At 51.6% G+C, this 15,488-nt stretch overlaps 2 protein-coding genes across 7 annotated transcripts in view; one reads left to right on the top strand and one right to left on the bottom strand.

The window, feature by feature from the left end:
* Window positions 1-460: 460 nt before the first annotated feature.
* On the top strand, window positions 461-4,713 carry ST3GAL2 (ST3 beta-galactoside alpha-2,3-sialyltransferase 2). The gene is made up of 7 exons (XM_026857005.1): window positions 461-1,316; window positions 1,396-1,821; window positions 1,959-2,152; window positions 2,546-2,725; window positions 2,922-2,967; window positions 3,127-3,246; window positions 3,564-4,713. The coding sequence occupies exons 2-7, from the start codon at window positions 1,489-1,491 to the stop codon at window positions 3,735-3,737; spliced, it is 1,047 nt and encodes a 348-aa protein (XP_026712806.1). The 5' UTR covers window positions 461-1,316; window positions 1,396-1,488; the 3' UTR covers window positions 3,738-4,713.
* Window positions 4,714-4,903: 190 nt separating this feature from the next.
* Window positions 4,904-15,488, bottom strand: part of PDPR (pyruvate dehydrogenase phosphatase regulatory subunit) — a 29,597-nt gene continuing 19,012 nt past the window's right edge. For 5 of the 6 annotated variants that reach the window (XM_026857000.1, XM_026857001.1, XM_026857002.1 and 2 more), the window contains one exon: window positions 7,199-15,303. In XM_026857000.1, the coding sequence (XP_026712801.1) occupies window positions 14,899-15,303 (405 nt within the window). In that variant the 3' untranslated portion in view covers window positions 7,199-14,898. Of the gene's footprint in view, window positions 5,265-7,198; window positions 15,304-15,488 lie in introns of those variants that run through there. The other variant, XR_003399244.1, reaches the window with a different exon arrangement.

Here is a 15,488-nt window from a genome sequence, read left to right as displayed (position 1 = left end):
GGGGGGGGGGGGGGAAGGATTTTTGTTCCGTGCTTAGGTCTCCCCTATCCCTGCAAGGAGCTTTTTGGGGGTGTGTTGGTAGCCTCGGTCCCCAGAAAGCTGGCATCTTCCGGAGGATGTGGGTTTTTTTGTAGGAAAGAGGAATCCTGGTGCCTGCCAGCTCCTAATTAGCGCTGCCAGCCTCGGCGCTGGCTTAATTGGGGCCAGGGCTGAGCTGTGCAGGCAGTGCTGTTGCAGGATTTGGCCTTGGGATGGTCCTGCCCTGGCATGTCCCTCCCTGGGAAGCCCTGGGGGCGTCACGTCGCCATCCTGTCAGGGTGATGGATCCTGCCCCAGCTCATCAGCTGTGTTAAAAGGGGATTTTCAGCCTATTTCTTTTTGGCTGAGGAGGGACCTGTGGCTTTGCACCCCCTCCTCTGCTCGAGGGGCTTGGCCGCTCCTTTCGTCCTTTCCTGGGCGCAGGCGCCAGCACCTCTGCCCTGGCTATTTTTACCCGCTGGGATCACGAGCAAGCGGGTGACCTTCCCTGCGGGACGCTGACACACAGCGGGGGCCAGCCGCTGGCGTCGGTACCCGGGGCGTGTGTCGGGCTGTGAAACGGCTGTTTCCCATCTGTCTTGGCGGCAGCGGCAGCCAGTGAAGAGTGTTTTGGAGGGGCTGCTTGTGGCTTGATAGAGAAGAAGGATTGAGCCTACAGAAAGGAGCAGCTTGTTCGGCTCTGGAGGCGAGTTCATGGCTGAGCCTTTGTCTGGCAGAGATAGGGAGGGCACAGCCTGGGAGCTGCTGGGAGCTCCCCTGGCGCCGCGGGTGAGGGGCCGGTGCAAGTGGGACAATGCCAACATCTCAACTCTCTTCTTCCCTCTTTGGGGACAGCTTGTCCCCCGCAGCCCCATGCCAGAGGTGGCATTTTGCAAAACTCAATGGGGAATAAACAAACTCCTCAGCTCCCAGGACCCTCCTGCTGGTCAGTGGCAGCCCCCTGGCCTTGCCATGTGCATGGCCATCCCTTAACCTGCTGTTCCCTCCTTCCTGCTCCAGGCTGGTATCACCATGGCCGTATTCCTGAGCCAGTGGCGGAAGGCAGCATGCCAGCGGATTGGCTAAACCCCGAGGACGATGAGCACCTTCGCAGCTGAGAGCCAGCTGGGCCCAGGACCTGGAGGAGCGGCCGAGGCATGGTGCCGTGGCTGAGGCCGGCGTGCTGAGCTGTGCTGGAGCCCCGGGGCCAGCAGCAGATGCTCTCTGCTCGGCACGTGGAGCTGCCGGAGGCCCTTGCCGCGGCTGGACCACGCGGATGGAAAGCTGCAGCCCGGCAGGTAGGAGCCCAGCACAGCAGCTCATGGTAGGGCTCTGTGTGCCCCCCGGCACAGTGATGTAAAGCTCTGGATCCCACAGGGAGCCTCACTGGCCAGCTGACGCCATCCTGCACCCTATGCCCGAGCCCTATGCTGGAGCGGGCGCCCTTCCTGACTCAGCCGCCCGCCGACCATGAAGTGCTCATTGCGCTTCTGCTTCCTCTCGACTGCCTTCCTGCTCGTCTTCGTCATGTCCCTCCTCTTCACCTACTCCCACCACAGCATCGCCTACCTGGACCCCGGCGGGCTGGGTGGCATCCACCGGGTGAAGCTGGTGCCCGGCTATGCCGGCATGCAGCGGCTCAGCAAGGGGGGGCCGTACCCCCGGGGCTGCGCCTGCCGCCGCTGCCCGGCCGAGGAGGCCGGGGCTACTGACTGGTTTGATGGGCGCTATGACGGCACTGTCTCCCCGGTTTGGACCAAGGAGAACATGGACCTGCCGCCCGACGTCCAGAGGTGGTGGATGGTGAGCGAGGGGATGGGCCACCCCCATGAGGCCCCCATGAGTACCATGATGCGCCCCGGCACGGGGGGCACAGCTTTGTCTGCCACCGGCAAGGAGGGGGCTGCTGGCTCATGCCCCCCCTCCTTTTCCCCCCACAGATGCTGCAGCCCCAGTTCAAGTCCCACAACACCCACGAGGTCCTGAGCAAGCTCTTCCAGATCGTGCCGGGCGAGGATCCCTACCGCTCCCGTGACCCGCACCACTGCCGCCGCTGCGCCGTGGTCGGCAACTCGGGCAACCTGCGCGGCTCCGGTTACGGGCCGGAGATTGATGGGCACGACTTCATCATGAGGTGAGGTCAGGGGACCACTACTGGGGGCACTGCCCACCCGCCCAGCCCCACAGGCAGCGCAGAGGCATGGGGTGATGCTGGCAGCACCAGTGGGTGCTGGGCTCCTGCTGGGCACCATGGCAGTCTCTGTGCCATATGCCACAGCCCAGCTCCAGTTTCTTGGTCAAGGAGCCCATCATGGGTCCCAGCAGGTGCTGGGATGGGTGGGAGTGGGTCCTGCCCTGCTGCCACCCTGGACTGGCCTGGGAGGGATCCTCAGCTCCTCCCAGCACCCTGAGCACCAGCACTCAGCTCCTCAGCAGTGTTCAGCAGCTGGCAGGGGACACCCATGTTACTTGCAAGGGAGACAGGGTGTCTGGGAGGGGTGTGCCACCTTCCCCACTCTCTCCCCAGGATGAACCAGGCTCCCACAGTGGGTTTTGAGGGTGACGTGGGTGGTCGGACCACGCACCACTTCATGTACCCAGAGAGTGCCAAGAACCTGCCCGCCAATGTCAGCTTTGTGTTGGTGCCCTTCAAAACCCTGGACCTGCTCTGGATCGCCAGTGCCCTCTCCACTGGCCAGATCAGGTTGTAAGTACCCGGTGGGCACCGGCAGCACCAGGCTGGCTGCTCGCCTACTGCAGGGGCAGCCCCCCTGCAGCAGTGCGGGTTCATTAGTTCCTCCCTCCCAGAGCATCCCCTGGCGCCAGTCCCTTGGCAGCTCAGGCTGGGGCTGGGGGGTGTGGGACCCCTGGGAGCTCACCTGCCTCTCCGCTTTTTTCCCCAGCACGTACGCACCTGTGAAACCTTTCCTGCGAGTGGACAAAGAAAAGGTAAGGGGGGGCTCATCCCAACCACCCATTTGGCCATGGCCCCCATCACCCCATCTTCCCCTGGGGTCTCTGTGCACATCCTGGTGCTCCTTCTTGGGGTGCTGATGCCAAAGGGAGTGTGGCCAGGACTCCAGCACTAACCCCAGCCTGTGCTCCCAGGTGCAGATCTACAACCCTGCCTTCTTCAAGTACATCCATGACCGCTGGACGGAGCACCACGGGCGCTACCCCTCCACCGGCATGCTGGTGCTCTTCTTCGCCCTCCATGTCTGTGATGAGGTGGGTGATGGCTCCTCGGGTCCTCCCCTGGCTGCGGGGTCCCGGATGAGCTGCGCGGGGTGGGTTTTCTGGGATCCTGAACTTCGCAGGGTTAAGGAGGGAGGTGGCTTCTTTGCATCCAACGCAGCAGTTTTGCTTGCTCCAGTTGCCTGACACCATGGTGATGGGCACCTTGAATGGTGGAAAGACTGTGCAGAGGGACGTATGCCTTCGGCATGGTGCCAGATCCCCTGGGCAGCATGGTGAATGCTCAGCCAAGGGGTCCCGAGCCCAGTAGGGGGGTCGGGGCTGGCTCACTCCCATCCTCACTGTTGCAGGTGAACGTCTTTGGGTTCGGCGCCGACAGCCGAGGCAACTGGCACCACTACTGGGAGAACAACCGCTACGCTGGGGAGTTCAGGAAGACGGGGGTGCATGACGCCGACTTTGAGGCGCACATCATCGACATGCTGGCCAAAACCAGCAAGATCGAGGTTTACCGGGGGAACTGAGGGCTGCGCCTCCTCCGGTTCCCCTGTGCCAGCTGGGTCCAGCTGCCCGTGGGGCACAGGGCCAGGGTCTCCCCAGCGGCCTCGGGCGACGAGCGCTGGATGGGCAGTCTGCGCCACCGGCAGAGCCGCCCCCGGTGATATTTGGTGCCTCCAGCAGCCAATCAGGTTCAGAGCTAAAGGAGACTTTTTGCTTTTTTTTTAATTATAATTATTATTATAATTATTAAGAAATCCGGCTGAGAAAGGATTTGTAAACACAATCAGCGACTGACCGGGCGGCGGGGGTGTCCACCTCGCATCTCTTTACAGTCAAACCAAATGCTGCTCTTTTTAAAACAAGACAAACCCCCCCCGCCCTGAAGCTGGGTGACTTTGGGGAGTGCCCAAGCGTCATGTCCAGGCCGAGGGAGACGTGGCGGCCAAGCAGCCTTGCCAGTGGAACCCAGCTGCTTCTTTCTTCATTTTATTTTTTTTACCCACCTGGGGCAGCCGCTGCCATCGTTTCCCAGGGAAGGCTCCCAGCATACAGGCAGGTCCCAGCGTGGTCGCAAGTGCGGGGAGCCAGCAGCCTCCATCCGACCTTCACCAACGCTCTGCTGCAGGCTGCCGGCACAGCCGGGCTGGGGGATGGAGAGGAACCCCAGCTGTGGGGCCAGGCACCCCTGCTCCTCTCCCTGAGGATTGAGGAAAGGTAGGACAGATCACGGGGTCAACTGTGCAAAAGGCAGCTAAGAAACCTGCAGAAGCAGCAGCCCAGTCCCTCTGTCCAGGCTCTCTCGCTGGATACTCGAGGGATGCAGGATGCAGTGGCTGAGGGATGCAGCAGCAGGTCTGGCCCCGCTGGAGAGGAGGAGATGAAATTTCCCTTCACTTTCGGGCTGGGAAAAAGCAGATTAGAGATAGCTTTAGTGGGTGAATGAACCGTGCTTTTGCTTTTGTGTTGCTATAAACAGACAGCTCTGGTGAGAAGCTGAAATCCCAAAGTCTTTGCTGCGTTTGTGAGGGTGGGGCTTGGTTTACACCAGTCTGGTACAGCCGGTGCCCTCAGGGTCCCTGAGGCTTTTTGGGGTGGACAGGCTGCCCCATGGCATGGGGAGATGCAGAAGGAAACTGCCTCCCCAGAGGTGTAATTAAAACCACTTTCTTTGGGTCAATCAGGTGGGTGGTTTTTTTTATTTTTAGGAGATACTGGAAAGTTCAAGAAAAAGGCAATCATGGAAAAGGTCCCCCAGAGAGGGACCCCCACCTGCCTGCACAGCCGGTGATGGCGATGGGTGCCCGGCACAGCGGTGGCACAAGGCCCATGGTGCCGAGAGTGGGGCAGGGGCAGCGGGGCTGGAGCCAGGCCGGGGGGAGCCCTGTCCGCACCACCTGGTTGCAATAGTTATTTGAGGAACAATCACTGTAGGTTTTTTGGGCCTTGGAAGTTTTTTTAACCTTTTTGTACCTGGCTTTCTGTAGCAGCCTCTTACCTGTTTCTCTGCTTCAGTTTGGTTTTGTGTTTTCTTTTTTTTTTGAGGTTTCTCTCTGCAATCGTGAAACACAAGGGTTTGGGTCACCTGGAGCAGGCACTGAGCATCCCTTGGGCTGGGGAAATTAATCTTTTCTGTCCACAGGGCTTTAAACTGCTGAGTTTCGTGGTGGGTGTTGGTAGAAGCAGTGCTGCCCACAACCTGCGACTGCCACAGCCAGCTCCGAGCCCCATTCCAAACCCTGGGATGTGGGGGCAGGTTGCAGCGAGCCCCAGCCTCCACCTCCCTGGGTTGCTTTTTTTTTTAGGGGAAGAAAAATAAAAAACACAAAATCATGAGCAACAATGAGTGCCTTGACCATCTCCTGTCGGCTATGTTGGGCTGTGCCCACTCCCGTGCCGGCGGTAGGAGCTTGGCTGATTTATCTGGCAGTCCTGGCAGTCACACCTGCTCCCGCCTTGTGCCCGGCTCGAAATTAGCTGGGAAGCGCTGCTGGGGGAGGCAGGGTCACACCATCTAGGCCACCATGCTGGTGGCTGGAGAGGCCAAATCCAGCATGACGAGGCTGGACCAGCTCCTGTGATGGCTGAGCAGGGCCTGGCCGGACAATCACAGGGCGAGTGGAGGCGCTGGGTACAAACCCAGGTACCAAACCCGCCAGCAACACCGCTGACACCTGGCAAAGGGCACGCTCACGGCTCCTTGCTGCCCTGACAGTATTTTTTTTTGGCTAACTTCCTTCCTCTACCCTCCCCCTTTTTTTTTAATTATTATTATTATTATTTTTTATTTAAGCTGTCCCGCTAGGACTCACAACCACTTCCGCTTCTCTAGCAGAGGGGCCGCTGGCTGCAGGCAGGAGGGGGATGCTGCACAACCGGCGGGGAGGGGGCCGCGGGCGCATCGCCGACGAGCACCACTGTACTGTACATAGAGGAGATGTAGGCAGAGGCTACGGGCAGAGGGGCAGGCAGGGAGGAGGTGCCCACGCTGACTGGGGTAGTCTTCATCACGTGGTGCCTACTGAGCACCCATCGCCTCCCACCCTGCAGGGAGAGGGAGTGCAGTGCTCTGACCTAGGGCTTGGAGCAGGCAGGTGGCTTCGCCTGTAGCCTCTGTGTACATGAGTACTCTTGCACACAACTGTCTTAAAACAACTTTTTTTTTTTTAAGTCAATAAAAACCATGCATCGGAACTGCTCTTTGTTTTCCTTCCAGTAGTCCTGCCTGCTACATCTTCACCTGCACCCAAGACTGGGTGTCAGGGGGGTCAGGGGAGAAGGGAAAGGGTGCAGGAGGGTTGCTGGGGTCGGGAGGATGCAATGGGATGGGATGGGATGCTCTCCTCCTCTCTTTCTGCTCTCCTCCCCTCTTCCTCTTCCTCTTCCTCTTCCTCTTCCTCTTCCTCTTCCTCTTCCTCTTCCTCTTCCTCTTCCTCTTCCTCTTCTCCTCTTGTCTCCATCCTCTCCCCTCTCTTTTCCTCTGCTCTTGGGCTGCAGCTGAGCCGGACACCAGCCACCAGCTCTAATTAACATCCATCCACTGGAGCAGGAGCCAAGCCCAGTCCCACACCAGCCAGGGTGCCCAGCAGCAGAGCCCCCCCACAAACCCCCCAGCCAGAGCCCATGGTTAGGTGATGGCACTGCTCACCCAGCACGCATGTCCCCATCTGCCACAGCTCTCCTGACCATCCCTGGCGACTCAAAAAAGAGGCTCTGGTCCCACACAGCCCTTAACCCTGAGCCCCCGTGTGGGTGCAGGGAAGGACATAGACAAACTCTCGAAGGATGTAATTTTGAAAGCAGGGGACGGCACAGGCAGGGGAAGTGACTCTCCCCGGGTGACCCAGCAGGGCCAGGGCCTGCTCCAGCTCCCAGCACCAAAGGTTGGACCCTGCAACAGGCCCTGCAGGATCCACCTCATGACCAGGGGGTTTGGATCCTGAAAGACACACAAGGCTCTTCTGTAACAAATTGCCAAATACAGGGGTAGTTAAAATGCCTCTTTATTAATATACAAACCTAGCAACATTTAAGTCAACCAAAATATTAAACGAAATAAAGCATGATATAAATACAGCATACATAACAACATGGCCTCAGTGGAGAACAGCAAACTCACCCCGGCTTGTGCGCTTGGGAACAACTGACCACGTCCGCCACCATGGGGTCTAGCAATCAGAGCAGCTTTGTCCCTCCTAAAACCCTCTGAATCCAAAACCAGCAGAGGTGAGACCACCGCTCCTCTCAAATGCAGACCACCCAGTGCAAGGCTTTAGTTTAACATTTCTACAACCCCAGAGCTCAAAGGGATTAGAAAAGCATCACCACCACGCTGCTAGAAATGATCTGTTGGCATCTGCTTGCCATGACCCCACGAGAGGAGAGGGAGATGGCTATAGTGGACGGGGAACCACACCACTGAAGTTGCTCTGTACTCTGTCCCACATCAGCTACATCCATTGCAAAACGTTCACAAGCATAAGGCACTAGAAAAATGTTTTCACAGGTTCAAACTTCAGTTGTTCTTAAAAGTTTCAGCAGTAGCACACTTCATAAGTCCTCCCAGCCCTTTAAAATCTGGTCTCAAGAGATTGATAAAAAACACAAAGGGCTTTGGAGAAGCAAACTGGTGCACCTGATAACCAGAAGCAATGGTGGAGATGGGATGTACTGGTGCAGTTCACAAGACAGAAGTCTCTGCTGGGTAGACCTGCACTGGGTACCTGCCCAAGAAGCAGGGAGCCCTCCTCCCACACAGCTTAGGTCATTTGTAAAACCGGCGGTGACAGGGAGCCGTCACGTGCACACAGCTAGGAACAGAGCAGAGAGTGACCAAAAGAACGCACATTGTCTCAGGAGCAGCAGCAAGGAATTGATCTGGGCCAAAAAGGGTCCTCCGCAACTCTTCCCAAAGATGTGAGAAACATTAATCATCACCCAGCTGCCGGGCAGGCGGTGTAGGAACAGCTGCACTACCAGTGCATGTGTGCTCCTTTCCCCCAAGCATGGCTTGGGTTGCTTCCCTGGCAGAGCATGTATGAGCAGGGACGTGTCCTGCCACAAGGCTGACCGTGAGATGCAGGAGAACCCATCAAGGACTTCAGGGGCATTACTCTGCCTCTGGTTATGCTGGAAGAAGGGTGTCAGTGAAACCTGTTCCACTACAGGAAAAGCAGAGAAAGGTGTCTGTACTGTGGAAGCAATCTCAGCGGTGCACAGTGAAAGGCACTGTACAGAGTGGATCACGCCCCAGCTGGGACGGCTGACGGCTCCCAACTATCTGCTCTGCTTGTAGCAGGTGTCAAGCATCCATGCAGGTAGATCAGCTGTTACCAGCATTGACAAATCAATAAATACTACTGTGAACAGCTTTCCCTGGTGCTGCTTTCACTATAATTTACCACTCCTCTTCATGGAGATACCTTATTCTGAACAAGCACTATCTCTGAATAAAGTAAATCAGCATAGCATGTTGTACCTGCAAAGCAGAGCTTTGTTTTGTGCTGTAACTCAAAAGCCAGCCTGATATCAGGAATCCAGCAGAGCTTTGAGACAGATGGGAGACAAGAAGTCTCACAGCCATCTCAGCAGCCATTACTGGCAGCAGCAGATCCCCTCCGTTCCCACTCCTCCTGACTCCTGCCTGCAAATGTCAGCTGGTACAGCAGGGAAGTGCTCAAGCAGAGAATTTTGTCTCCTTTAATGCAACGGGACACTCATGGAGTACTCTACACAAGCCCAGGCTTCTTTCTTTAAAGAAAGAAGAAAACCATTATAGCATGAGCAATATAGTGAATAAATCCATTTTGGGGTGGGGGGGGAGAAAGGTGTCAGCACAGACTCGGGGCCTCTCAGCATAGTTTAGTTCAATACAAATTCCAGCCTCAGACCAGCAGCATACTGCAACAGCAGCTCCCACCATCCTCAGTGGAAAAATATCTGCCGACGTTTGTGTCTGCTTTGTACACTCAGCACACAGCTTTCCAGGAAGAAAATGAAATGGCAGGCACAACCAGTGCCCAAATACCTCACCTAAAGCTTTAAGGCATTCACAAATATTTAAAGTTTCTGTTTTCCTCCCTCAAATGCAAAAACTGCTCTTGCTGAGTGCTACAAGCACACTACAATCATAATGCTTAAGGAAAGTTTAAAGTGCAAAGAAATTTTTCAAAGAGACAGCTTGAAGTCATGTGATGACAACCCCTCCTTCCCTAAGTCCTGTTCCCTGACTGCTTTTTCTTAAACAAAAATCCAAATAGTAACTTTAGAAAAAGTTCATAACAGAAAAGCATCCTGAAATGGGCAGAAATTAACCTGACCAAGTATTATAATAAAATCATTTGGGAAGAGAGATTGGAAGGTTGTGAATGTTTTGCTGGACATTAGCATCAGCTAGGTGTTCTGTTTTAAATAAGAACGACTTTGTCCTTGCAAGTAATGTCCCTCCTCTGTCAAACATGGAAACTACCTTGGTTTTATACATTTATTCCCAAAATGTGACCATTTTGGTTGAAGCGTGCTGCAAGGGCAAGGTTAGTGGTCAGGGCTGCACCTTTACAGTTAGACAGCACTTACAAGACCATGCTGAGGGTTTCAAGCAAATGAGTAAGCACAGTCCCCCCCTCCCCCGTGCAGCACAGTTCCCTTCATCGCAACAAGAAATGAGAGAGGGAAATGTATATTGGAAAAGGAGTGCCACCATTGCTCTCACTTCCTCCATAACGCTGTCCTAATTCTGCCCAGAGCCATTGCTATCACTCAGTGCTTGTCCAGCACTAAGGCTGAGCTGGGAATCAGGCCTTATCATCTCCCCAAGGCTGGGCTTAAGTGGTTGAGTAATAGGCCAAGGATCAAACCTCAAACACGCTTCTTCCACCTCAGCTTGGCCACTCCACCATCCCCTTGCCTGTTTTTATTTTACCACACCTCACTCTCTGACAGGCAAAAGGAACTAATTCCTACATTGAGGGAGGAAAGAGAGGGTTAAACGACAGAATATACAGTGGACAAAATCCCATCTGGAAGTTCAGATGTTGGTATCTGCACCATCTGAAAGCTGAAGAGCTTAAACCAATGAAGAGACACAGATCTAGAGCCAACCTGGCTCTGACTATGAAGCACCCGGTAGAATGAAGAGAAGAACCCTTGTGCACAAGAAGTCCTACAGCAGCACAGGCTGGAGTTTGGAGGCGTTGCAGGAACAGCAACATGATCAGTGGCAGCTCAAATGGAACAGTAGAAAGGAGGAATCCAAGCTCACACCGAGACATGGAGATGTAGAGGAAGTTTCACACAGCCTCCCCTCCCTGCCACAAAATAGTAAGAAGAAACTGTCCAACAAGGCACATCAAATCTGGACACTGGAGTCAGCACAGAGAAAACAAGAAGAAACTAAGGCTGGCAAAAACAGATGGAAAAAATCACTGTTAATGCACCCTCCTGAAACAGAAATCATCATTCTTAGGTAGTCTGATTTTATCCTTAGATTGTTAAATATGAACAATAAAGTCCCTCTAATATCATCTTTACTCAAGCCTTTCAGCATTCACTGAAGGACTAACAGAATTTAGAAGAGGATGCAACAAGGGTAAGACAACACAAATACCTCTGGAGAAATCTTTCAATGGAAGAGGCTACCCAGTAAGTGCTACCTCTTCCAGAAGTTCCCCCCACTACTCTACAGATGACACTTGGGCAAGCAAGCCCTTCCCAGCATACAGGAATGTTGTACACGTAGATGGATTCACTGCCACCCCATCAGCAAACCCACTCAGATGTTTGTTGCTTTCTGGGGTAAGAAAAAACAAGCCTACATGTGCCAAGCACATGCCACCCACCCACTGTGGCCTATCTCCCCACGGGTCACTCTTTCCTCAACACTTGTCACTGATGGGTTTTATCCTAAAATAGGTTATGCTCAACGTATCGTATTTCAGCCAAAAAGATAAATTATTTCCTCATACTAAACTCCAGTTAGCTTCCCTTCAAGTGTTTCTCTTGCAAAATTGCCTACATGAATAAAAATCTACAGGGCTGTTCCCATTCTGGACAACAAGACTCAGAGAACTGCTGACACCCCTGCAGGAGGTGCCTGGGGCAGACCTGCTAATGGCTAAGGCCATTATCCCTTCCCCTGCAGAGGAGGGGGATGCTATTGCAGTATTTCCCACCCAAGGTTCATAGTCTTACCATACAGAATGGCAACAAACTGTCTTTCTCAGAAGAAAGCATTTTAAGGCAGTTTTAAGGATGAGAATCATGTATAATTTTACAGTCCACATTATTTAGCATCTTAGATGCTAAGACTGTGTCATAGCAGCTTTCAAGATCCGATTTCTAATTATCTAATTTGAAGGCTTAAATTCTTTAACAGATTTTGTTCTTCTTTTTTTAGACACTCTACTTTTAGTCATCAGATAAAGGGATTAGTCTTACATCACCCTTTAATACCTCTGGATGAAAACATGACACTAGAAGGACCTTCCTCCATCTCAGTATCGAGCACTATCTTAAAACACACTATCTAATTGTCCCCTTGATGGGTAATCAAGCTGGTGAAGGCAAACTATTCTTTAACATTATAAGGTTAAAAATAGCTGCCAAAAATTAAAGCTTGAACAGCAGCAGAAGACTATAGGTTGGGATACAAAATAAGAATCAGAATTCATAGCAGGGAAAGCCAGAGTAGGCGTTAATGAGCTGCAAGACTGACAATTATGAAACCACCTATTTCTAAGTCTCAAACAGCAAACACATTACAGAAAGTGTTGCTGTATCTATAGGCATGATGGAAAATTATTTTCATTGTCTATTTTTGCTATTGAAAAGTCAATAAATCTAGACATGAAATAAACCTAAGCAGACATAATGACAAAAAAAGCTCATAAAACACAATTTCGTTGTCAGAACTGCTGTGGGAAAAGACACCCATATCAGTCTGAGGAACTAACAGGCACCTATAAATTAGGGAAAAGAAAAAACAATCACAAGGAGGAATATAATCTAGCTGCAACTTAAATGATACTTTGTGTTCTCCCAGACAAGTATCATGTCTCACCAGCAACAACAAATGGTCAATAAACTCTAATAAGAAGGGCTGCTCTAAGAAACATTCTAAGTATCACGTATAAAACTCTCTGTTTGGTTGAACACCTGCTTCCCTAGATAAGGAAGGGACAGCAATGTCCTATAAAACCAATGGAGAGACGAGAGGATGGACAAGTATTTCTAAGTGACCTGATGCACTGTTCCAAGGAGGCAGGCTGGTAAAGCAGAGGTGCTCCTCAGTACCCCCATCCAGCACGGGAACAGTGGGACTGCAGTGCCTCTCTATGCAAGAAGCGAATGGATTTTAAACTGCTATTAGATGCTTTATGAACCTTTCATTGAGGCAATTAATCCTGACACACCAGACAAAATTTTAATTCAGAGAGCAGTAATAGGGGAACTTGGAATAAATTACAATCTCCGCCTTCAAGAGTCATGCACGCTAATCTCAGCTGTGAGATCCCAAAAAGCCATGGTCACTACATTTCAGAGACTGGAGAATTTTTGCATGTCAATTTGAATGTAGGCTTGAAATCCTTGAAGAGATCACACACTACAAATTCACCATTCACAAAGGAGAGCATACTCAAAGAAGCAGCATATATGTTCAACCTACTACATCACACGCTCAAATCCTTAATCCTCTTACACCCTTTCCTGACTCTCACTCCAAGGTTTCAACAGCTTCTGTATCACTCTGGATGGGGGAGCTTGCTCTGCCAACCTGTTTTAAGGTGTGAAGGTTTTAGACTTTCACCTTTCCTGCCTTAGGGACATCCAACTCCTTTTGCATGCTGAGAACAACTGAACCATGAACTTGCAGACCATGGACTCAATGTAAGGCATGACCTGAAGCAACTAACGCAGCAGAAAGCAAACTAAAAACAAGAACCAGGCAAGGTTTTGAGTTCATATTTATACTACTGACGCTCACCATTTAACTGGAAAAGAAAGTGCCCAAAAAAAGTTCTAGATCATAGGGAAAGTGTTCATCGTGGCTGACAGGGCAGACATCAGTGCAAGGGTGTGTTTGAACTCCAGACAGAAAGATGCTGGAGCAGAAAGACAATGATGAGTCTGTGGGTGTCAGAGTCAGGGAAAACATTTAACAGGTATTTTTCAAGTAAATGAAGACAATCTTTGCTTCTGATTGTGCTCACAATGGGAAGAAAAAGAAGATGTAAACATGTGCAGTACAATTCAGCATCCCCCCACTTCTTTACCATTTACCATCAGTATTAGAATCAGCACGTTCTGACACATGAAGAAGGGGTGAATCCCAGCTGCACTGTCTGAAGCTTGTGTATGAGGAGCATGATGTAAAGTGCTCTGCTGAAATAAAGTGATGTATAATTCCACTGCCACACTCCCTTCACTCCCTCTATTCAATCCCTTCAGCTGAGGTACTACTGAGAGAGAAGCAAGAAGTGCAACAGATTTGAGGAGAAAAACAAAAGACAACTTCTTGAGTTCAGCAGGAGCTGCTGAGATGCCTTCTCACCACCAGAAGAAAACCCAGTATTTTTTCAGCACTACTGCCAGCACCACTGGTGAGAAAAATACTGCATCTTTTCCTCTAATTTCAAAATAACCACAGGCAGCTAAAAACAGAAGGTGTTGTCCCCTCCTGCTGCTCAAGTTCCCCAAACCAACAAAAGTTTTACATGAACCTTGCCACATGAGCTTGACCAAGTCACAGAAACAAAGGAAAGTGAAAGAAAATCCCTAAAGAGATTGTACAGCTTAAACAGAAGCAGCATTTCAACACTGCTAAGAACATGAAACACTAACATCTGTCCTTGTTAGAAATCAGTGGTTTTGCTAATAAAAACCCAAAAATCTCATACCTTTATAGAAGTGAAACACACATGTTGATCTTGTTATATTTATAGAAGGCCATTTAGTTTCAGTGACCCCACGCAAAAAATCCAATCCCAATAACAACAGAAAACTTACCAGCACTACTGTCACCTCAATGATCGGATGATTAAATCTACTTGACTCCCTGTTAGGGAAAAAAAAAAAAGGTGGACGAAGGGGGGCAGAGACAGGCTGGACTATACCAAAACCTGTCTCTTGGCTGCTGCTCACACAACACTACGTCTCATGCCAGTGAGGTAGCTGATCGTCCTATTGCTGTGTGCATCGACGCACCGACCCCTCGACAACGTGGTAGGCGGAGAGCAGGGTGAAGTCACAGCGTTAACTGAACGACAGGCAGAAAATGCCTGTTGTCCTGTGCTTTATGCTGGAGAGGAGAGAGGGAGGGTGCAGTCCTCAGGGGTTTACCCCAACCCTTCCCTAGGCTAGGGCCTCTGCTGGGGTTCACTCCTGTACAGGCTTCCCGTGGACTCCTGGACGCATGCTCAGCACTGTGCCTCATCCACTGGGCATGGGGGAGCCTGGCAAGCAAAGGAGGCAGACAAACAGGATCTGGAAAGCTTGAAAATGACAGTTTTAAAATATACAAAATGTAACACACTGGAAAAAAGTTTAAAAGTTGCAAGACAAAAAAAAAAAAAAAAAAAAAAAAAAATAAAAAAAAAAAAAAAAGAAATCTATGGGGTGAGTAGAAAGAACTGGAAGATGGTAGGAGAAGACTCCAGCTTGGGAAGAGGAGTGGGTCAGATCTAGTCAGCACTACTCCCTCTGGTAGCCACTCAGTTCCACCTCATCCTTGCGGCGACGGTGCGTGAAGAGGGAACTCAAGGGGTAGAGCTTGGCTTTGGCCTGGAAGCGCTGCCCAGCGATGTCGATCTCATACTCGCCCTGGTTGATGAAGTCAGTTGTCACAACCAGCTCTTCTCCCGTCTTCTCATCAAAGTGCTGCACGAAGCCGAGGCAGACATGGCGCTCCAGAGTGTAGCTGTAGGCGCTGCTGGTGGTCTTGCCCACGTAGCGGCCGTTGCGGAAAATGGGCTCCCCCCACCATGGCCAGAGATCTGCATCTGTGTCATGGTCCTCGAGAATGAACATGGTGAAGCGCTTGTACACACCATTCTGCTTCTGTTCCAACAGCGCTTCCTGGCCCACAAACTGCATTCCCTGGGGAGAAAAGGAAGTGTCAGCTGATGGAAGGAACAGGACTTGCGGCAGCTGCTGAGTTTTAGCAGGCAATCTTCCTGACACAAGGTGAGTTTGCACTTGAAATCCATGCACTACCAAGTCAGGCTGCTTCTATAGGCAAGAAACTCAGCTCAGACAGAAGCTTTCCTGTCATATTTGTTGTT

Source organism: Athene cunicularia (assembly GCF_003259725.1).
Source record: "Athene cunicularia isolate RWA chromosome 11 unlocalized genomic scaffold, athCun1 chr11_part1, whole genome shotgun sequence".
Classification (NCBI taxonomy): Eukaryota; Metazoa; Chordata; class Aves; order Strigiformes; family Strigidae; genus Athene; species Athene cunicularia.
Note: the sequence above shows the minus strand (reverse complement) of the source record. Positions and strands in the feature narration are given on the sequence as shown.

Coding starts and splice junctions, on each gene's coding strand:
- ST3GAL2 (XM_026857005.1), top strand. CDS start 1,489: ATGAAGTGCTCATTGCGCTTCTGCTTCCTCTCGACTGCCTTCCTGCTC. Junction 2,153..2,545: donor GGGCACGACTTCATCATGAG/GTGAGGTCAGGG, acceptor CTCTCTCCCCAG/GATGAACCAGGCTCCCACAG. Junction 2,726..2,921: donor TCCACTGGCCAGATCAGGTT/GTAAGTACCCGG, acceptor TTTTTTCCCCAG/CACGTACGCACCTGTGAAAC.